The following is a 23442-nucleotide window of genomic DNA, read 5'->3' as shown; positions in this document are numbered from 1 at the left end:
CAATGTGCGTTACTTTACATTTTCCTCTATTGAAACGCATTTGCCATTTTGCTGCCCATCCTCCCAGTTTGGAGAGATCCTTCTGGAGCTCTTCACAATCCCTTCTGGTCTTCACCACCCAGAAAAGTTTTGTGTCATCTGCAAACTTGGCCACCTCACTGCTTTTCTCTGTCTCCAGGTCATTTATGAACACTGAGCTATCCAGCCAGCTTGATAGATAGATAGATAGATAGATAGATAGATAGATAGATAGATAGATAGATAGATAGATAGATAGATAGATAGATAGATAGATAGATAGACAGACAGACAGACAGACAGACAGACAGACAGACAGACAGACAGACAGATAGATAGATAGATAGATAGATAGATAGATAGATAGATAGATAGATAGATAGATAGATAGATAGATAGATAGATAGATAGATAGATAGATAGATAGATAGATAGATAGATAGATAGATAGATAGATAGATAGATAGATAGATAGATAGATAGATAGATAGATAGATAGATAGATAGATAGATGGCCTAGAAATTCCATATATCATTCCACGTATTCCATTCATGTTTCTTACATGCTGTAAGAAACATGCTCACCTTTAAAAGGTCACAGGACTCCTTATTGGTTTTATTTCATGCAAGCCTGGAGGTGAGATCGCAGTGTTCCAGCTACTGGCACCCCACCTCTGAAAAAAAATCTGATAATCTATGTGGCCCCAGTATCTTACTGTTATAAACAAGATTATTTGTATTAATGAGTCTCAGATCAATAAAAAGCTTTAAGGTTTGCTGGAATGCCAAGCGGAATGTCATCGAAGGTCATTCATTTCCTCCAATTGTGAATCTTCTTCTGTTTTCCTGCCATCGTTCTAAATTGACTTTGCTTGTCGTGTGCGTTAAAACTTACATTTATGGCTTGGGGAATTTGCAATGGTGCTCAAGAACAGGGTCAAAGTTTGGAAGAAGCAAGGGAGGTGGAGGCTCCTCGTTTGGCGCTCCCAGCGCCATGCGCTTCTCATCGCTGCGCCGTTTCTGATCCAGAGGGGTCCAAAGTCCCCATCCATGTTTGAACAGCGAGACCGTCAACAACATTCTCCGAAACCAAATTGAGAGACGCACACAGATTGGCTTCTGACCATGACTCTGCCCACAACCTCATAGGCAGCTGAAAGAGGACAGCAAAACACTGCGGAAGAGCATTATTGTGGAGGACATTCACTATAAGCTGGGAGTCCTTAGCTGAAAAGAAATCAGGTCCCTAGCAGGCCATACAGCTGCAGCGTCAACCCTAAAAGTTGTCCTCTTCTGCTCCCAGCCAGGATTGTTCCCTAGCACAGGCTGAGAGTGGGTAGTCTATCACTAAACGGCTTCTCTGTTTCTGTGCTGTACTGCATAGGAGCCTTGTGGCACAGCGGTTAAACTGCAATACTGCAGTCAGGACTCTCTGCTCCCAACCTGAGTTTTGATTCCAACGGGCTCAGGTAGCTGGCTCAAGGTTGACTCAGACATCCAACTTTCCGAGGTCGATAAATTGAGTATCCAGCTTTGAGGGGGGGAGCATGTGTAGCCTGACTAAGTAAATTGTAAACTGTCCAGAGGGTGCTTTATGTGCAATGAGGCGGTCTATTTTTGCTTTGTATTTGTGCTCGCCCACATCCAATACTGAATGAGATTACTACTCTTTACACATGGGGGAGGCAGTGGAAGATAGGAGGGCCTGGCGTGCTCTGGTCCATGGGGTCACGAAGAGTCGGACACGACTAAACGACTGAACACACACACATGGGGGGAGGGCGAGAGGGGTAGAGAATCCAGATGACATATTTGGGAAATATTTACCTACTGTGGTGGCTCCAATTCTTCCTGGAAGTACAATTATAGAACCTGGTACTGGGGGCCTTCCTTTAAGACAATATGGCTGCTGGCCTGTGATGTTCTTCAGACTTCTACCTTGTCTCTTGGGCTATTTAACACCAGGTTATCTGGAGCTGTGTGTCCGGGTCGGGATTAGGGTCTGTACAGCTAATATGCTAACAATACCCAACTCATATCTCTCCTTTGCCTCGAAACCAAAGGAATCTGTTCTGGTTCAAAACCATATGGTGTTAGCAATGGACTGGATAAAATTGAAACTTCATTCGGATAAGACGGAGCTGCTCCTTGACGACTGAAAGGCAAATCAGGAAATAGGAAATGGAGACTTGGGTTCATACTGAGGCAATGCTTCTGGATTCAGTCCTGAATCTAGAGGTCTGGGTTTTTGGTGATGGCCAGGGAGGTGAAAATATAATGTATTTTTTGAAAGCAGTTTTAAAGGAAATTCATGGCCAGATATGCCATTTCTGGATTTTCTCCTCTGTTTCCCATGGTACTTTAGGGACATCATATTGATCCTCCACTTGTTTTAATATTTTATAAATTTTACTTATTATCTCTCTCATCCACATATTGTCTTTGCTTTTGTACTACTACTCTTCAAATTTAGTGTAGCCGCTACATTTTTAATTTTTCTTTGTTTATTTATTTATTTTATTTATTAAATTTATACCCGGCCCATCTAGACCGAAGTCCACTCCTTAGTCCATTGTTCTAATTGGATTAGACTAAACCAAGTTAATTTCCCATTTCTAATTCTGCCTTTATCTTTTCCCTGTTATTTAACTTCTCCAACCAATCCTTTAACTTAATAACTTGTTTATTCCTCAATATTTTGCCCAATCTTTCTCTCAAATTCTCTCCAATCTTTCTCTCAAACCTCTCTAAATCTGTAACTGGATATAAGGGTGAAATTAGTGAGTTTAATATTTTCCTGTACTTATTCTAAATTGGTACCATATTCTTAAGGAAAGAATTTTCTAATTTTTTAAAATAATGCTCTTATCTTGTTTAAAGAAAATATTTGACAATTTATTGAAACTCTGATTTTACCCATACTGAATTGTTGGGTTGTAATATAATACTGTATCTGGGTACAGAATTTATTTGACTGCACAACATCATTTTACAAACAAAAAATATAATTTTAAATACTGTTATTCTGCCAAAACCATGATAATCCACTCTTTAAAAATTGGCCTCCTTTTTTAATACCTCGGTCTAGGGAAAATTGCTCTGTTGAGCTGTCATTCACTATCTTCATTTAAAAATTTTCTGAATATAATTGATTTACTATACCTTTAAATCATGCTCCAAATTCTAATAGCTCTATCAACATATTTATTGTTGACCACTCCACACAATCAAAGGCTTTTAAAATATCTTATGCTATTTTAAGTTTAGCTGTAGCATCTGTTGCATTTAATATCTTCTAGTCAAATCTGCCATCTGTCTCCCTACTATAAAACCACTTTGATCCACTTTAATGTCCTTAGCAATAAGATTATTCACTCTGTTTGCTAATATTGCTGTAACTTTTTTTTTTTTGCATTTTGGTTTACCAAGGACATAGATCTATAAGCACAAGGCGCTGTTAGATCTTTATTAGGCTTTGGAATGAATAATACTGAAGATTATTTCTCCTATAATGGAATGTTTTCTGCCTCCAATATTTTATTTAAAAAAGACTTCAATTTTTGAACCAACATCTTTTAAAATGTTTTACTACACTGGTCCTAATCAATCTAGCCTGCGAATCTCCTCTACTTTTAACTTATTGATAATGTCTTCTACCTCTTCCTCTCTAAAAACATGTTCCATGAAATCCCTATTAATGTGTTGCAATTTATTCCTAACCTTTTTTCCTATATATAATCTAATTTTATCCAATGAAAGTTTTTAACCTGCATACAACTTAAGGAAAACAAATGTATAAGAGTGGTCTTAACCAACCAGATAGGCTGGATATAAAATAAATAAATAAATAAATTACACCCATTCTTTCTTCTGTTAAGTTACAATTCTTACTGTTTTCACCCTTAACTACCCCAATTAATTTCTTAGCTTTTTTGTTGTTGTGTGACTCTGGCTAAGAATCATGAATTCTTACTACTAAATTCGAAATACAGCAGTGCCTCGCTAGACAGTTACCCCGCATGGGTTTTTTCGCTAGACATTGGCTTTTTGTGGTCGCTATAGCGATTCGCAAAACAGTGATTCCTATGGGGGAATTTCGCTGGACAATGTTTGGTCCCTGCTTCGCAAACTGATTTTCGCTAGACGACGATTTTGACAGCTCCCTCCGCGCTCGCAAACAGTTGTTTTCGGGACCTAAGCTTCGCAAGACAGCGATTTAAACAGCTGATTTGCGGTTCGCAAAGTGGCTTTCCTATGGCCGATCTTCGCTAGACAACGACAATTCTTCCCCATTGGAATTCATTAAACAGGTTTCAATGCATTTCAACGGGGAAATGCTTTTCGCTAGACAATGATTTCACTAAACAGCGATTTCAGTGGAACGGATTATCATCGTCTAGAGAGGCACCACTGTAGTCATTTTTTCAAATATATTAAATTTCTCTCTATTGTTTTCTACTTCAATATTTTGTAATTTTTTTGCCTGTATTTCTGCAAATATTCTTATATCCCTATCTTTTGTTTTTTCTTCGATTCTTTTATTTGCCCTTCCAAACTTTTCACGTGTTTAATCTTCTTAGTTTAATCTATATGCTTCCTTAATACATTACTCTTCTAATAGCTTTCATTTTATCCCACAATAAATTCTCCTTACTACCTTCTCTTGTGGTGCAGTGCTTAAACTGCTGTACTGCAGCTAAAACTGTGCTCACGACCTGGGGTTCAATCCCAGGTAGCCGGCTCAAGGTTGACTCAGCCTTTTACCTTCCGAGATCGGTAAAATGAGTACCCAGCTCGCGGGGGGGGGGGAATGTGTAGCCTGCATAATTAACTTGTAAACTGCCCAGAGGGTGCTTGAAGCACTATGGGGCGATATATAAGCAGCAGACTTTGCTTTGCTTTGCTTCTCTAACATTGTTCCCATATTTTCCTCATTTCTTTTATCTGTTAATATTGAATACTAGGATCCTCCATCTTTTAGCTTCTTAAAATCCATAGTGATGTTGATCTGTTACTTTTATCTAACCTACATCTGAATTATATACTTTATAATAAATAAATATATAAATTTATAAATAAAATAAATTTATAAATATTTTTATACATTAGATTATAAATATACACTCTATCCTAGAGTACATGTTGTGAATCGAGGAGTAAAAGGGGAGCTTTTTTCATCCCCTTTTAATTCTCTCCACACATCTTTGAAATCGGTTTTATGGTATCTTCTTTCTTTTTTTGTAGGATGTGGTTTATTTTTCATTTTGTGCATTACCAGATTAAAATCTCTTGCCATTATTACAAACCTCTTCTTTATAGCTTCTAATTCTTTAAACACCTTTTTTTAAAAAAAAATTATTATCATTTGGTAAATAAATATTTAATGTATAATCTCTTCCTCTCATTTCACCTTGTAGTATCAAATACTGTATCTACCTCCTTCATCTCTCTTTAATTTGTTCATCTTAAATTGACGTTTCTTAGGAACAATAATGCCCATGCATTTCAATCTCATAAATGAGATCAAATCCATTTCATAAATGTCTGACCATGATACTTTGAGTTCATTAACTGTTTTTATGTTTCCTGTAAAAACACAGGATCCAATTTATCCTTCTTTAGCACAGCTTCAATTATTTTCCTTTTAGTTACATTCCCCAGAACTTTAACATTTAAAGATACAGTATTACCATCATAGTTTTAGCCATATTATTTTAACAACATATCTCAATCCTGGTCTCTTATTGTAATAATCCACATAAAATAAAAATTAATCCCCAAATTATATCCAATTCCTATTACACAAAATCTCCACCCTGACATACCTTTACTTCCCTTCTCCTTCTACCATAGTAACCTTATTCTGATCGCTACACCTAAAAGCATAAGGGTGAGGGGAGAAACTACCCACCAACACAGATCGCTAACATCCAGACTCTTAATGACTCTAACTAATTATTAATTAGGACCATTATTCTTATATCCTACCACTCCCAAAGTCACCCTTCTCTTTTACATTTCACCTGTCTTTGCCTATCCTACATTATAATGATGAAACATTGCTTTTGCCTAATTTTTTCACAACCTGTGTATTATACACCCAGCCTCTTCTCCATAAATTCCCACTATTCTACTCAATCACATTATATCATTCTTTTAATTCAACTATTCAAGAATACTCTACTGCATTTACCAAACCTTCTTACCTTATTTCCTATACAGTACTCTACCTATACATAAAGATTTAAGAATTATTTACCCTTTCTCTTTTAAATTTTGTCCAATTACACCCTTATAATTTATTTATTTATTTATTTATTGGACTTATATACCGCCCCATAGCGCTACAAGCACTCTCTGGGCGGTTTACAATTTTAATTGTACAGGCTACACATTGCCCCCCCCAGCAAGCTGGGTACTCATTTTACCGACCTCGGAAGGATGGAAGGCTGAGTCAACCTTGAGCCGGCTACCTGGGATTTGAACCCCAGGTCGTGAGCACAGTTTTAGCTGCAGTACAGCGTTTTAACCACTGCGCCACGAGACTTGTAAAACACATTAGAACTTTAATTCACCAGTTTATATTACTATACAGTATATTTCCTTCTCTGTCAATTATTTACTCTGGATATACTAATTCTATTTAAAAAAAATATTGATTACACTTTATTTTACCCCATTCCTCTAATTAAATTCACGTTCTTCAAGCAGCAGATCCTGACCTTGTTCTAGCGTATGTACTCTATAAAATTTCCCATTGTATAAAAACCTCATATGCACTGGATAGCCCAGGTGTATCTGATATTATTCTTCCGCAGTATAACTTTGACTAGTTTTAATAAATGTATTATTTATTTATTTGTTTGTTTGTTTGTTTGTTTTACTATTAGATTTATATACCGCCCATCTAGAACATGTTTACTCTGGGCAGTTTAATATATGAAATGTATGAAAGAGATAGTCTGGAAACAAAGATCTTGAAGCACTTGAATTGGTGCCTCTTTAAATTTTAACCTCCTTGAATTTTCTCTTGTCATTCTCACAGATACTTCTTTCTTGTAAAAACTGGAATATCTCCACATTTCTCGGAAACATTTTGTATGTGATTTTAAAACCCACTCAATGTACGTATTCTCTTGGTTGTTTTATCTTTGGGATCATTTCTCTGAGTCACCGTATCATAGAATCATAGAATAATGGAGTTGGAAGGGGCATGTAAGTTCATCCAGACCAACCCCCTACTAAGTGCAAGAATCCAAATCAAAGTAGATCTGACAGACGGTTGTCAATTTTCTCTTCAGTGCCTCCAGTACTGGAATGCTCCCTACCTCCTGATGCAATTGGTTCTATTGTTAAGAAGTCTATCCTGACTTTTAGCCAAATCTGGCTTCCTGTAACTTAAGCACATTATTACGTGCCCTGCACTTTGGGAAGGATGATTCAGAAAAGATCCTTCCTCTCCTCTGTATGACTATCTTTCAAGTACAGTATATGAAAAGTGCTTTCATATCTCCCCTCAGTCTTCTTTTTTCCAAGGCTCATCATGCCCAGCTCTTTCAGTCTTTCCTAATTTTGAAAACTTATTATTTTAATTTTACACTTTAATTATGAGTTTGTGCTTTATTTTTATGTTGTTGTTAGTCACCATGAGTGTCATTTTTGGCAAAAAAAAAAAGTGAGATACATAAATGAATGAATGAATGAATGAATGAATGAACAAACAAACAAATGAATGAGTAAACAAACAAACAAATAAACAAAATAATAACTAAGGATCTTTGTTTGAGAAGGTACTTTGGTAGGTAATACATTTTACATGAAGTGCCATGAAGTACATACTGTATAAGGCTTTTACTTCAGGGTGACTGAAGAAATTAATGTTTGCGGGAGCAACATTAATAAGTTCCAATCATTTAGCTAGGAATACAAAAGCACAAGTATACCATAGGTTACTAAGGCAAATTTTTAATTAGCAGCAGAGAGACGGAGGTGTTGGAAGACAATGCTGGGAAGAATTCTGGTCATAACAGAAATGTGTTTTGGTCTCATCACAGAGGAATGAATCTCAGGGATCCACTTAGGTGTTGCCTTAGCCAGTCCTGCACAGCAAAAATACTGATGTAGAAATCTCGTGGTCTATGGTTGGGTGGAGGACGGGCCCGCTTTATCTCCTCTGTGTTCCAGTCCTTCTTCTTAATTTTACATGGGTCATATGTACCCCAGCTGATCACCCCCACCTGCCAACACAGACAAAGAAGCCAAGTAAAGAGTTAAAAAGAGAGGTTACTTAGAACCTGTAACCATAGTTTTTCAAGTGGTCCTCTGTGAAGCCACACAAATGGGTTTTACTGCGCCTGCACAGGACTTCTCGGAATATTCTAGAGCTTAAAAAGACATGATTAGTAGGACATTGCCCTGTGGAGCGCATGCTCCGCCCACCCGTCTTTTTAAGCTCTAGAATATTCCAAGAAGTCCTGCGCAAGCTCAGTAAAACCCATTTGTGTGCATTCACAGAGGCCACGAAGAAGAATGGCAATTCACAGGCATGAAAAAAAATCAGTGCAAATTGTCATCAGGAATGCTACAACATCCTTCTAAAATAGGCGCTAGTAGCAGAAAGTAGATCCTTCTTTACATAATTCTGAGCTTATGATCTCCTCACCAATAGGATACTATTTTACACTAGGCTCTAGTCAGTGATCCCAAATCTAAAACAGTGCTTATCCTGAAAGTTTAAATAAAAGATGGCTGTGTCTTTTGAACCTTTCTTGTGAACTTCCTTGAAGCACCTGGTTGGTCACTGCTGGAAATAGAATGCGGGCCCGGGCATTTTTTACATGCAAGACTGAATATTTTCCCTTTGAGGGAGATGCAAGAGAGAGAGTTTGCCCATATGATAACACTTGCCTGGATATTTTGCCTGCACATATTTTGTGCCCGTCCCCTTTTTATGCAATGGTTATTAAACCTGTATTGATTTACTGGAAATATTACTGTCCAAAGACCTTGCTCCTAAACTACAGGAAGACAAAAATCCTCATTTTCTCTGCAGCAATTGCTGAATTTGTTGCTAGTCAGTTCTCCAAGGCAACTGAACCACTTTTATGGTCTAAATATTTCATTTTGTGCTGATCAACTGAGTTTCATGAGCTTCTAAGGGAGGGAAGGAAAGGAAGGAAAGAACACTGGGCTTGATCGGACATGGCCCTGGACTACTCACACACTACAGTGTGATGCAATAATTAGAACATTAGACAACTGTAGCTGTAGTTTCAAATCGATCCTCGGCCATAAAGATAAACCAGGTGGCTTTAGACGAGTCATTCTTTCCCGATATAGCCTACTACCGTACAGGGGTGTAGTGGGGATAAATAGGGACGGAAGGATAAAATTCTAGAGTAAGGCTGGGATAAAAATCAGAAAGAGGAAATGGTTAAAGTGAGACCCTAAACATTTTCTGCAATGCGTTTATTTCATATATGTTCCCTTCTCTATCCGCAACACAAACCGAATAGAATTCCAAAAACCTTTCTGGGTTATCATTTTCACCATTTTCTTCCTTTCCCTTTCAGATTTTGATCCTACCGATCCTCGACAGATGGACCCTTCCCCATCTGCAGGGCCCTCCTCACAACAGCCTCACAGACACAAATCGTAATAACGAGATGTCGCAAAGGCGTCAAGGAAGTTAATATCAAAATGTGGTTGAACATGGGAGGAAGAAACCACCTTGTCTGAAAAGCTGGCACTCAGATAAGGATTGTAAAAGGAGTTGAAAAAAACAGACAAGTTAATTGCAACATGGCATTGCTTCATTATATTTGCAAACTCAGATAAGATAGCATACGGACTGCGAAGGAAACAATTTCCATTTTAGATAAACGATTTTTAAAGGAACCATCACAAGACACAATCTTTGCGTTAGTGAACTACTGAATTCCTTGCTTGACTGGACTAAATATTGAAATGTCAGATCACGGCTAAAAGTTTATAGTTTAAAGCCTATAATTTGTTTTAATTGCTCATAAAACTTATATGTGATAGTTATAGTAGTTGTTTTGAAGATACTCGTATAAAGACATCATGTTAAATGTCGTAAAACCGTACAACCACTTTTGGAGGGAAAATGTATGTAATCTCTCTCTCTCTCTCTCTCTCTCTCTCTCTCTCTCTCTCTCTCTCTCTGGGGTAAACTAAAGAGAAATAGAAAAACAAAGAAGCCCAAAACTTTGTGGCATCTTAAAGACTAACTGCTGTTTTTGTGAGTTTTCATGGACAAGTCCACCTCCTCAGACCTAAGAGGATCTTATGACTTGTCTGAGGAAGTGGATTTGTCCATGAAAGTTCACATTAAAATATAGCAGTTAGTCTTGAAGTTGCCACTACATTTTTGGCTTCTTCATTCTTTAATTTTTTCTTTTGTTTTTGCCTGATACAACAGAAAAATGCTTACAACTATATACTTGTACTTGAATGACAAAACCAATTAAAAAGAAAGTAAAAGCAGCCTGAAAGAATGGGCTATATGCTGAGAGGCAATGACTGGCCTGAAGCCACCCAAATTATCTTGATGGTTGAGCAGTGATTTGAAAGTTGGTCTATGATGGTCAGAGTCTTAACAGTCCGATAACTACACGACAGAGGCTCTCATGAGAAATGATGGGATAGTACTGGGATACACCATGAGGCTCATTTACCTGAAAATATCTTTCCCTCCTCTCCACGAACAGTGATCCCCCAGATTCTCCTGTTAAAAAATTGAAAGTGGATTTAGAGTTGACTCAAGTCCTGCTGTCTTTTCCTGCGGTTATTTCAGAGAGAAAAACGTTCAAGTTTTATCTTCAGACTAACGAAGGATTAGTTCTAGATTATCTGATACAAACAAGGCAGGACAGGATTCCTTCTCAGGTAAGAGCCTTGTGGTGCAGTAGTTAAACTACAGTACTGCGGTCAAGACTCTGCTCACGACATGAGTTCAATCCTGATGGGGTCAAGGAGCTGGCTTGAGGTTGGCTCAGTTGTCCATCTTTCTGAGGTCAGTAAATCGAGTTCCCAGCTTGCTAAGGGGGCAATGTGTAACCTGCATAATTAAATTGTAAACTGTCCATAAATTGCTTTAATAGCTGTGGGGTTGTATGTAATCAGTATGCTTTGATTTATCTCTCTCTCTACTAAAGAACACCCTTAAAACATTGTAAGACAGAAAGGATCTACAGCTATAGAGTTCATTTAGTAACTTAATCTGTAAAATAAAAAATTCTGGTTTTTTGTGTAGAGTCTGATGTTTTACTTTAAAACTGAAAAACACAAACTTTGTCACACATAACACTCTCCTTAGAATTCTTCCATATCAAGTGTTCTAAAAACTGTGCTGCTGACTTCTGTTTAAAATCATAACTCTGTTACTGAAGAATGTGGAAGTGAAAACATTTAAACTAAATGATGTTAAATTTATCCCTGGCAGAAATCCTCTTTACATGGGCCATGCCATGTAAGGCTGATGACACAATAATCTGTGGTGGTTTTTCACAAACAAAACTTTTCCAATCCCTGTCTCTTTCACTGCAGAAAAGATGTTGGGGGGCATCGGATGCGGGGTGGGGGGTTTGAGTCTTTAATTGCTGAAAACTGCCCCTGGTGGTAAACTCCCTGGCAGTAATTTTCGGTAATTAAAAAACTCCCCCACATCCTGCAGACCCGATGGTCTCCCCATGATGAAATGGATCCCAAAGGAGCTTCGGGATTTTGGGGAAGGAGATGTTTAATTTCTGAAAAATGTCCATCGTTTTCATAGAGTGGAAGGGGTCTATAAGGCCATCGAGTTCAACCCCCTGCTCAGTGCAGGAACGCAAATCAAAGTAGATATGACTGATAGTTGTCTGACTGTCTCTCGAATGCCTCCAGCATTGGAGGGCTCACCACCTGCCGAGGTAATTGGTTCCATTGTTGTACTGCTCTAACAGTTAGGACGTTGATGATGTCACCAGCCTTAAGCAGTATAAGTTGTGCTGCTGGATTTCAGGCTCTGTTTGGCCATCAACATGGTCGCAAAAGAGCAGAAAAGTCATATCACTTGACAGCCTATCAAGAATCTGCTGTACATGCAATAACCATAATACGGATATTGTTTCATCTTGCTTTCATGAGGCACCTGTGAAATGCACAGTGTTTGGGTAAGTCACTTTGTTGGCTAGCCAATATGTCACCGGTCCATCTGGAGTTGTAGTCTGCAAAAGTAACTTTTTTCAAGCTCTAGAAAAACATACGCTCTCTTCAGATGCCTTTGGTGTATTAAATTCTCAAGGCTCTAACCAGACATTTATCAAAGGAAGTAAGAAAAACAAGAGAATTCACACAGTTGTGATGGGAGCACATACCTTTGGTCACACCTTTCCAGCTTAATTTGTACAAAAGCACTTCTTCAAGATTAAGAGCCACTTCCCTACCTACCACCAACACTCTCCTTGATTAATCAAGAGCCAAAATTACCTTTGCAAGTGGCAGCTTCCACAGCGCTATCTTGCCCGCTGCACAGGAATCTGTCTGTTACCACTTCGGAGACATCAGACACTTGGGAATATAGCATATCTTCTTGTTTAGCTCCAGAAATACACAAGGGACGCTATGAGGATCAAAATGTGAATGGATTTTGATGGTAGAATTGCTAAAATGGCCATTTTAGCACAGACGTCATTTTGGAAAATTAGCAAAGTGAAATCAGTCAGCATGGGCCCAGGGACCATAAACTGTTTTTCTCCCCTAAGGACAGGAGGTAATGTGTTTAAGACAGACCAGGTGAATGAATCCAGAGGAAAATCACATGGAAGCATCATTAATTTGTTTCCTTAATAAAAGAAACCAGTAATGGTCCCATATCTTTATACTGGTTTTTGAGTACAAAGTTTTTAGTATTGTCTGACTGATTAGAATTATAAGAATTAGAATATATATAAAACTGCCCTGCACTTTGTTGTGCAACCACACAAAACTCAACAACAAAAGAAAGCTACTCTGTTCACTAGATTTTGTTTGGATTTTGGTGGAAGGAAGGAAGCAGTGTAAACTAGTTATAATAATATTATTATTATAGCTGGCTGGAATCCTACTAGCATTTGTGTAAGTTCTGCACATCTTGCTGCAGCTAATAGAAGAGGTGCCAGGACATATCTTGGTTGTGCAATCAGCGGCACAACCAGCCATGTCACCATTATGTGCCCAGGCAACCTAGACAATTAGCTGCAATTAGCCGCAGCAAATTATTCAGACCTTATTGGTATGCCAGCGGATCCTGGCTACTACATTTGAACCACCAGTTCATTCGTCAGTGTGGAAGAGGGTTGTCATTTGTGGCTCTGGAGGAAATACCCAGAAATACCCTCCAAGGCAAATTCTCTCAAGACGTTTTCTATCAAATTACTGTTACCCAGAATCCTAGGAGCAGAATATAACTTACGCTTGTCTTTGTCTTGATTTCCACATTCATTCTCTTGTAGTCCAGGGATATGAACTGAGCAGGCACCTTCTCAAAACTCAGCAGCTCCAGCTCTACAAGGCAGGAGGGGGAAGTGACCATGAGACTCAGCAGAAGAACTTCTGAGCTCTCTTGGACAAGAGTTGGCACCAGAAACTTAAGAGTATGATCAGACAAGGACATAGAGATGGCCGTGGATCATGCTAGGAAGACTTACCTGAAGAGTATGATCCTAAATAAGAATAATCATGTGCTGTCAAGTCCATTCTGACATATGGCGAACCTTTTCAGGGTTGTCCAGGTGGAGAGTAATCAGAAGTGGTTTACCCTTCCCTTCTCATAGGGGTGCCTTGGGATTGTGCAACTTGCCCGAGGCTACACAGGCTGGCTCTTCTCCTTGGAGGCCCAATGAGGAATCAAACTCTTAACGTATGGCTCTTGCAGCCAGATAAGTGATGCCTCGCATAGCGACGATAATCAGTGCAGCAAAAATCACTGCAAAGCGATTTCGTCGCTATGTGATATTAAAAAGCCCATAGGAATGCATCGAAACCCCTTCGATGCGTTCCTATGGGCTTCAGACTCACCTTTAAGCGAAAATCCTCCATACGGCGGCCATTTTCGCTGCCCTGTATGCAAGGAATTCGTCCCAGAAAACAGTAGGTGGCCATTTTTTTTACCCAGTGGCCATTTTGGAACCGCCGATCAGCTGTTAAAAAATCATCGCTTTGTGATGATCGGTAAGCGAAACAGGGTACCGATCATCGCAAAGCGATTTTTCCCCATAGGGAACATTGCAAAGCGATCGCAAGTTAATCGCTATGCGATTTCTTTGTTAAATGGGGTGCCTATTAAGCGAGGCACCACTGTATTTAACTCACTGAGCTATCCAACCAAGATCTTCAAAGAGACTCTTTAAGGCGACTCTTCCCTCTCACCCTGATCACACCAGCTCAAAAAAAGAAAAGCACAGTTCTGCTGATTGACCCAAAAGGTCTGGTGGACAGAGGATACCACAGGACTGAGTGGGTTTGTGATTTGTAGTACACTGCCTGGTCGCCAGCAAATACAGTGAACCAGACAGTACTGTCAGTACTCCCAAAAATGGGTTCGAAAACCCCATCTGACCGCACCCTTAGTTAATTAAGGGAGGGGCCAGAGACCTAAAATTGCTTTCCTTGGTGGAGGATGGACAGCCAGAGTGCTGATGCTCAGCTACTAGCGCTCCAGATTTGAACCTAAAATTTTCAGAATCCCTGATCATGGGATTCTAGGAGGTCATGTCAAAAACACCTGGAAGGCAAAGGCTAAGAACCATTGTTGAGCTGGGTAGTCATTGCATGACTAGAATCAAAAGCCTGAACTTGCAGAATTCAAAGAAAGATAATGCACCACAGTTCTCAAACTTTGTACTGGGCTAACTTTTCTAATCTGAAGTGGCAGATTCTTGCAAAAAAAGAAAAAAAATGTTGAAACTGAAGTTGTCCTACTCTGGGCACATGATGAGAAGGCAGGATTCTCTGGAAAAGACGATCATGCTGGGAAAAGTGGAATGCAGCAGGAAAAGAGGAAGACTGAATATAAGATGGATTAACTCAATAAAGGAAGTCATGGCCTTTAGTTTGCAAGATCTGAGCAGGGCTAATGACAGGACCTATTGAAAGCCACTAATTTCTGGAGTTGCCATAAGTTGTAAGCAATTTGACAGGAGGTAACAGAATAGACGAGACTACAGGCTGGTTGTATGTTCTATGTATTATGCTTTGTATGGCTTAATAAGTAGCTGACGGCATATACCAAGATCCAAGTCTATAGAGCCTGTGTCCTAAGCACACTCCTGTACTGCAGGGAGTCCGGGACTCTTTGTGCACGGCAGGAGAGGAAGCTGAACACGTTCCATATGCGTTGTCCCTGATGCATTTTTGGTATCACCTGGCAGGACAAAGTTCCAAATAGAATAGTCCTAGAACGAGCTGGAAATTTTAGCATGCATACATTTACTGAAACAGCGACGTCTACATTGGCTTGGACATGTCGTGAGAATAGCTGATGGTCGGATTCCAAAGGATCTCTTGTATGGAGAATTAGTGCAGGGAAATTGCCCCAGAGGGAGACCACAGCTGCGATACACGGACATCTGCAAGCAGGATCTGAAGGCCTTAGGAATGGACCTTAACAGGTGGGAAACTTTGACATCTAAGCGTTGAGCCTAGAGGCAGGTGGTGCAGTATGGCCTCTCCCGTTTTGAAGAGACCCTTGTCCAGCAGGCCAAGGCAAAAAGGCAGTCCCAAAACCAGCAAAATCAGGGAGCCGGACAGGGGACAGACTGGATTTGTCTTCAGTGTGGAAGGGACGGTCACTCTCGAATGGGCTTCTCAGCCACACTAGGTGCTGTTCCAAGTCCTCCATACAGAGCACGTTGCCATAGTCTCTCAAGACTGAAGGATGTCTACTTATGCCTTGTTTCTCCACAAAACATCCTTGCAAATAAAAAGTATGAGCAAAATACTGGACTTGTAAACTTAACTAGGATGCCCTAGTTTTCTCTTTTGGAGGGAAATGCTAACACTGTGTGACATTCAAAAATCCTGTCACTTCACCTGTAATAGGAAGAGGCTTGGTCTGCTTTGCCACCATGTTTTACTGCGTTCCCTATATTTCCCACTTTGCTGGAAAATGGCCTTGGTTCTTTCAGCCCTGCTCACTAAATCAATGAGCAAGAAATGAAATAACTGCTGAGGCACATGGGAAACAGTTCTATTCCATATCCAGAGGAATCCCCACGCCTTGGAAAAGTTACTTTTCTGGACTACAATTCCCAGATTGCCCTAGGTAACACAACAGGTGCCCGTACTTGGTCTGGAGATTCTGTAAACCAGAGTCCAAGAAAACTAATTCTTCCAGGCTTCAGTTTAGCTTGTGGAACAAGCTGTCACTGTATTTTGAATCATGACCAGTTATTGGCTTGGTCAAGCAGGCTTTCGGTGTAGGAGAGAACCCTACTTTCTGAATGACTTCTTCTTGTCTCACCCTGTAAATCGTGTGTGTGTGTGTGTGTGTGTGTGCATGCACATCTCTCTTTCTTTCTCTCTCTCTATCTCTCAACTGCCCTACTCAGCTCTTGTAAACCCAAGCCTGTAAACTCTTGTAATTTGCCTTTCTCCCCGCAAAGCTCTCTTCCAACACCGTATTTCGAAAAACACGAGAGCCAATGAACAAAAAACAAAACCCCAGATTCAAACACTCCTACAAATGGAGAAAGCCCTGTAGTACTTTCCGCGGGTGGCCTGACTGGAAGCATGCCTGGAGGGAATGAGAGGAGGAAGCAAGGAGATAAATTATTTCTCAAGAAAGAACAGCTTGGGTTTGTTTCCAGTTTTCTTGCATGTTCTCTGCATAGGACTCTTACTCACCCAGTATATATAGCATTCTAGTGAAATAGGGCTGGGCAGTTGGCTTGGAAGGGTGGCTATATTTATCTCAGAGGGGTGCTGCCTCCTCCGTTTGGTGGGAGGGTGTGCAATCTGCATCCCAAAGGCTCTCTTGTGTCTCGCACAGACAAATCCATTTCCAACAGGTCTAGACAGTATGCAGTCCATGGGCTCCCCAAGGTACATTTTCGGGGCTCAGCACAATCCAACGGCCCTTTTGCTGCAACTCCTGGAGCAGCACAGCTGGAAACAGCAGCACCACTGCAGCCTCCCTCAAAACTGCATGACTACGGAAAGTGTTGGAGAAATTCTGCCGTCCGGATTGGTAGACTGGAGCATACCCACACCCTAGTATGCTCTTGTCCCATAGAAAGTTTGGGTAGCTTCTGAAAGTTTTTATGGCAATTGCAGTGGCAACGGGAAGCCTGTACTCCACTGGGTTGTTTTTTTGGCTCCAGTAGTAACCTCATACGATGCTCAATCAAGCTGGAACTCTTTCTATAGCAAAAGGGACCACCCTAAAGCAATTGCACTTTTGGCACAACATGACAAGACCAGGCTCGCTAGAAAAGACAATAATGCTGGAAAAAGTCGAAGGCAGCAGGAAAAGAGGAAGATCAAAGATTCAATGGATAGACCCCGCATTCCACAGTCTTGAGTTTAAAAGAGCTGAGCGGGGCTGTTAAGGACAGGAGGTCACTCATTCAACTGGCTGGATAGCTCAGTGGCGTTAGGGATCTGGCTGCAGAGCCAGAGGTTGGGAGTTCAGTCCTCCACTGTGCCGTATGCTCTACGTAGGAAACCCTGAAAAGTGTCACCGTAAGTGAGAATCTACTAAATGGCACGAACACAGTTCATACCCTCTGATTCCACTCCAATCCTCATTTGTTCCTCACTATCTCGAGAGGGCAGGAAGATTTAGAGGAAAGCACCAGGACTCCACTTGTGTTTCGGTCCATACCACCATTTCCAACCTGTGCTCCTCCACATGTTTTTCAACCACAACTCCCATCATTCCTGGCCACTAGCCCTCTAACAGCTGCACAGAATAGAAAAGTCATCATCATCCAATACGCCCCCTCCTGATTTTGCATCAGCATGACACACCTGCAGGAATAGGCACACGGCTATGGAATGACAAGCCTTACCTTTTGGACTACAACTTCCAGAATCCCCTAGTTAGCAAGATACAAGTAATATTTATGAGCGCCGCTTAAATATCTTACTTCATCTCCCTTGGTTCATTATTTCAGTGAAAGTCAAGATGTAAAGGGGACCCCCAAATCCCTACCACTGTGCCTCAAAAAGATCCTGCTTCCCTTTGGGAAGTATCTCCAGGGCTTGCACCACATAGAGCCGAGTGAAGCAACAGAAGTGCTTGAGCATGAGCAAATTTCCAGCACGTGAAAACAGTTTGGTGCGTAAGAGAAGGAGGCAGGGTATCCCATGCCAATATCTTGCTGTGTGACTCGCTTCTGAGGGCACCATTTTGTTTCTGAACAGGTGGGAGCCTTAAAAACGGTGCCTCCATGCCTCTGAAAGGACAGAGTACATCCTACCACTTCAGTACTTAGCCACCTGAGGTCCACCTCATTCAAACGCATGAGGGAACGAGAGCTGGGCCCAGCGAGAAGGGAGCGCGAAAGAGTCACTTTCGGGGACTACAACTCCCAGAATTCCCCAGCCAGCATGGTCACAGGCAAGGCTCACGGTGGGATTTGGAAAAAGAGAGAGAGGGGGGGATTCTTCTAGGCTCTGCACCATCTTGAACGCCGCGGCTTGCTCCAAGAGCTGTTGGGAGGCCCCCGTGCGCTCACCGTGATCCTTGCAGGTGGTGGCCCCCGATTTCCTCTTCAGGGCCCGATTGGCTCCTTCAGTACAAGGAAGGCAGATGGGCCTGCAAAGGAGAAAGAGGCTTGTGATTGGCAGGAAGGGACCCACCAGCAATGACAGCGACCAAGGAACTGAGATTTCTCCCTGTTGTTCCCATTATTTTTCTTCTTTCCTAGCTCAGGTATCAGAGTCAGGAAGGAAGAAAAACGCCTGAAGCAAGGAATCTCAGAGAGGAAACTTACGGGATCAGGGAGGGCTCAACATTCCTCCCCTATCTGTTCAAATATGGCCCCTTTACCTGACTTTATATGTGAACAAAGCAGGAACGGGAATTCAGTCCTTACTGCACTTTATTTGGTTTCAGATACTAGGCTGTATTGCCGTTATAATTTTATTACTTTATTCAATATATGACATTTCTTTCTGTTGCAGAAAAAAAAGTCTCTTGTGGCACCATAAAGGTTAATTAATAGTGAGCCTATCCAGACTGTTCATTTAGGGTATGGGGTGGATTGGGCTACAAGGGGTCTATTGAGGTCAGGTGGAGGAGCGATGTGTCATTTGGCCTCCTCCTGTCTGAACAGCAAATGACCTCTTGTAGCCCAATCCGCTGTCAGTTCAGCACTTCCCCTGATCCTCTGGGGAGGATCAGGGGAAGTGAAAATTTTTACATCACTCCTTTCTCTCTCTCTCTCTCTCTCTCTCTCTCTCTCTCTCTCTCTGTCAGTGGTGTTTTGTTTTCTCACTTACCGCCCCCTGCTTCCCTCGTTACTTCACATTTTTTCTCTCACTTCTCTCTCTGAATCTGCAGCCACGGTGGTAATTGGACACTGAGGCTGTTAGAGACTGTCCCCCCTGTCTCCCAGCTAAACAGATTAAGCAATGGGCACGCCAAAAAAATGCATGCCCTACCACTGAGCCAGAAAGGTGCAGGACAGCTCTTAAGGGGGAAGGATGGATTGTTCTAAGTAGAAACGCCTCAGGATGCCTTGTTCTTCTTATCAGGCACCGACAGAAATACACAATAAAACAACCATAAAAATGAAATATAAATTCTACATGATTAACAAAGACCCAATAAACAGAAATAAAAACATTCAGCAGAATAAAATTAGATTGTGAGAGACAGAAAAAAAGCGGCGTAAAAATATTTTTCGCCGTGACACACCTAACAAACCAATAATGTTGTCCTTTCCTGCTGTAAAACATAATAAGGAACCAATCTGATCTCTAAGGAAGTTCTCTAAATAGAGACCCACTTCATTCTTGCAAGCTTCACTTCCAGTTAGTCAGTCTCAGATGACAGAAGAACCCAGAATTTCCTCAGAGCAGATCCAAGGACTGATGGATAGCTCGGTGGTTTAGATCTCTAGCTGCAGAGGCAGAGGTTGGGAGTGCTGGAGCTGATGATCCATAGGGTCCCTTCCAGTTCTGCAGCTCTCTAAGATTTATCAGATTTCCCAGAACTCAATTCATGGATAGACTTGCGCTAGCATTGATCCCAGTGCTCCGTGGGTTTAACTGTACTGGATAAGCAATCGGACATATTATACCTAGATTTACTTTGAAAGCCACCTTCCTGCATAGGATCAGATGAAATGTGTTAAACTGAACTCTTCTTCCAGAGACCCTTGCCAGCACTAAAAACAAGAACACTTAATTTGCACTTGCCCAAGGTTAGCATTTTGTTTAAAATACAAAAAAGGACTGCATGAACTCCCCGACTGTCCCGTTTGAAACTCATTGAATGCAGAGAAAGCCTGCAGTTTGTAGAGCGAGAGCAGGTAGAAGGCCGATGCCAGTCCACCAGCTGGATTCTGTCAATTACTCTGTACAAGGGCCTGACACCTCCCAACACTTTAATGGCCGCAACTTTTATAAGCCGAGAAGAGCAAGGATCCAACAAGGGTCCAACAGACCTGGGGTCACCTTCGTCACTCCAGTAGTCCTACCCACACCTTCAGGGTGCAAGAGCTGAAACTCATCCATCAACACAGGGCAAGCAGGGGCCATCGTTACATTCACACAGCGCCTGTGTCAACTACAGCATCCAAGAGTGGATCTGAGTGACTTGCCTGCCAGGTATTGTGCAGATTCTTCATAGCCAGCTAGAAAGTAGTGTGCATTCTATACACAATATCGTATTTTCCATGTATAAGACGCCCCCTACTTTTCTAACCCAAAATGACTTTCATTGCAAGAAAGTGGAAGGGGAAGGCAGGGATCAAAGTGCTTTGATTCCTGCTTTCCACCTCCACTTTCTTGTGAGGAATGTGCTTTCCCCCTCCACTTTCTTTGCAAAAAGCTGCTTTCCCCCTCCAGTTTCGTTGCAAAACGTGGAGTGGGAAAGCAGGGATCAAAGTGCTTTGATCCCTTCCCCATTACTTCCATGTATAAAACGACCCTCAATTGTTCCTCTAATTATTTTAGGGGAAAGTGTCATTTTATACATGGACAAATACGGTATATAGAAAAGACACAACATTTCGTCGTTCCCAGCACTGCAGATTCTCCCCTAGGTTGTTTCTTGGTTTGTCTGGCCCTGTTTGTACAGACACGTTACCTGATTCTTCCACCAAACTGCACGGGACTTTTCAGTTCAAGCAGGGAAATGTCATAATCGTAGAATTCTTTGATGCCCTGGCCCACCTTCGCTCGAACGTTGTACAATTCATGGTCGATCCGCCTCTTTATTGGCACCCTGCTCTCTCCTCCTCCTAAGGGGAAAAGATGGTTCAAACGAACATCCTTGAAATCCAGTTTCCTTATCTTATCTTAAAATTGCCGAGCTGGATCACTGAATCCAGCCCCTGGCAAGGAGGGGAACTGAACTCCCAACTTCTGTGCCTAAACTGTTGAGCTATCTAGTCAGCAGTAACAGAAGAACTGGAAAAAGACCCTACAGATAATCAAGTCCAGCCCCTGTCAAGGAGGCATAGTGAGGAAATGAACTCCCAAACTCCAGCTCAGCAACCAAATACCTAAACTACTAAGCTATCCAGCAGTGCTACTGTATAGCTCAGTGGTTTAGGCATCTGCCCTCAAGAGCCAGAGGTTGGGAGTTCGATTCCCCACTGTGCCTCCTTGATAGCGACTGGATTTGATGATCCATAGGGTCCCTTCCAGCTCTGCAATTCTATGATGATAATAACGATGATGTGCTCATATTGGATTTGATGGCCTGAAAGACCCCTTTCAACTCCATTATTCTATGAGTCTATGATCCTTTGCAAGCAGGCTTCTGGTGACCAAACAAAGTTCTGGAGAGGAGGACTCCTGCTTAGAGATGGACTAGTTTGTTTAGTAGCCAAACAGATATTCAACACTTCTAGACCACCACTACCTCCTCTGGAAGGCACCCACTCAGAGGCAGCGCCTGGAGGAGACGGGCAGGGAAGCCGGGGTGCTGCCTACAAATGGGTGCCCATTGGAGGAGGCTTTGAGGCACCAAACACCCGTTTGGCCGCTAAATAAACTGCCATGAATTGGTTCAGTGGTTCGTGCCCATCTCTGTGTCCTGCTGAAAATGAAAGAACAACACAAGTGGCATAACATACTCAACTAGATTCCCTGCCCTGACCCTCTAATACTCTCAGAAGTCCTGCACCGAAAAAATCTTTGATTGTAATCTATTTCTACCCATGCTGCTTTGTCTTGCTTTGCTCCCCAAAGATCTAGGTTGCAGACGGATACTCCGTTGAGTATACAACACTCACAAGCCACCCCCACCCCCGCCTGCTAGCATGAGAACTGAATGGGATTTTTCCCAGGCTGATTCCATTTCAGGTCTTGAGCTGAAAGGACATACCAAGGTATACTCTAGGAAGAAAAGGCACGGCACACATTCAAGGCATGCCTTAGGAACCCAGAGACGACAACAAAGCCGCCCTGTGTCTGCTGTCTGTAGTCTCTTCCTTGTAGGAGGGAGGAGTTTTGAGTTACTGGCTTCCTTGTCTCGTTTTTAAAAAAGCACGGTGTGCTGACTGAAGACTAAAGAAAGGAATCAATACACACACACACCCTTTGGGGCAGAAGAAGGGAACTCACTGAGGTCAGTTAGGACAGCTCAGGAGTGGGGCCAAGGAACAGTCAGGTAAAATATTCAGAGGAGGTGCTCCCCCTATCCCAGTCCACCACAATCCACCCAACTTTAAGGGGCAATTACCTCACGAACCCAGTTCCTGTCTCCCAGAAGAGGAAACGGTAAAACAAGTTGGGCCTTCCAGGAAGAACACTTTTAATACCTAGTGCAGACGGGCTTTGGAGATGAGGCTATGCGAAAATATGAAAACCTCTTGGCTGTGAGGAAAAGTCACGAGGGCCTTGGCCCCTTGTCGCTGTGCCCTACCGCAACTTGACAGCACAATCCAAGGCATCTCTCTATGCGTCTTAAATCCCATTGAGTTTAATTGTACTTAATCCCTACTAGAATTGCAGGCTGAGACTGTAGTTAAGCCTCAAATTTTCGTAACATAAACAAACGAGTACTGGACTAACTCGACAGCCAGTGTTGACTCAAGTATTTATTTATTTAGTTAAAACATTTTTGCCCTGTCTTCCTCCTTAAAAAGGACCCAAGGCAGCTTAGATCATTAAAAGACAATATGAAAAGCTAAAAACAGTGAGTATAGAAAGAACTAAAAAGGATTTTTTAAAAAATATCTTATATTAAAAAATGGTGAACAAAAA

At 41.5% G+C, this 23442-nt stretch overlaps 1 protein-coding gene across 2 annotated transcripts in view; it reads right to left on the bottom strand.

Annotated features, from left to right (window-relative positions):
• Positions 1-7967: 7967 nt before the first annotated feature.
• Positions 7968-23442, bottom strand: part of C2 (complement C2) — a 53179-nt gene continuing 37704 nt past the window's right edge. For both annotated transcript variants that reach the window (XM_072988838.2, XM_072988839.2), the window contains exons 13-18: positions 21317-21470; positions 18738-18817; positions 13472-13563; positions 12508-12640; positions 10716-10765; positions 7968-8255 (exon numbers count right to left, since the gene is read on the bottom strand). In XM_072988838.2, the coding sequence (XP_072844939.2) occupies positions 8067-8255; positions 10716-10765; positions 12508-12640; positions 13472-13563; positions 18738-18817; positions 21317-21470 (698 nt within the window). In that variant the 3' untranslated portion in view covers positions 7968-8066. The remainder of the gene's footprint in view (positions 8256-10715; positions 10766-12507; positions 12641-13471; positions 13564-18737; positions 18818-21316; positions 21471-23442) is intronic.

The sequence above is a fragment of the Pogona vitticeps genome, chromosome 2 (genome assembly GCF_051106095.1).
Source record: "Pogona vitticeps strain Pit_001003342236 chromosome 2, PviZW2.1, whole genome shotgun sequence".
In the NCBI taxonomy this organism is placed as follows: Eukaryota; Metazoa; Chordata; class Lepidosauria; order Squamata; family Agamidae; genus Pogona; species Pogona vitticeps.
This window is presented reverse-complemented; position numbering and strand designations above follow the sequence as displayed.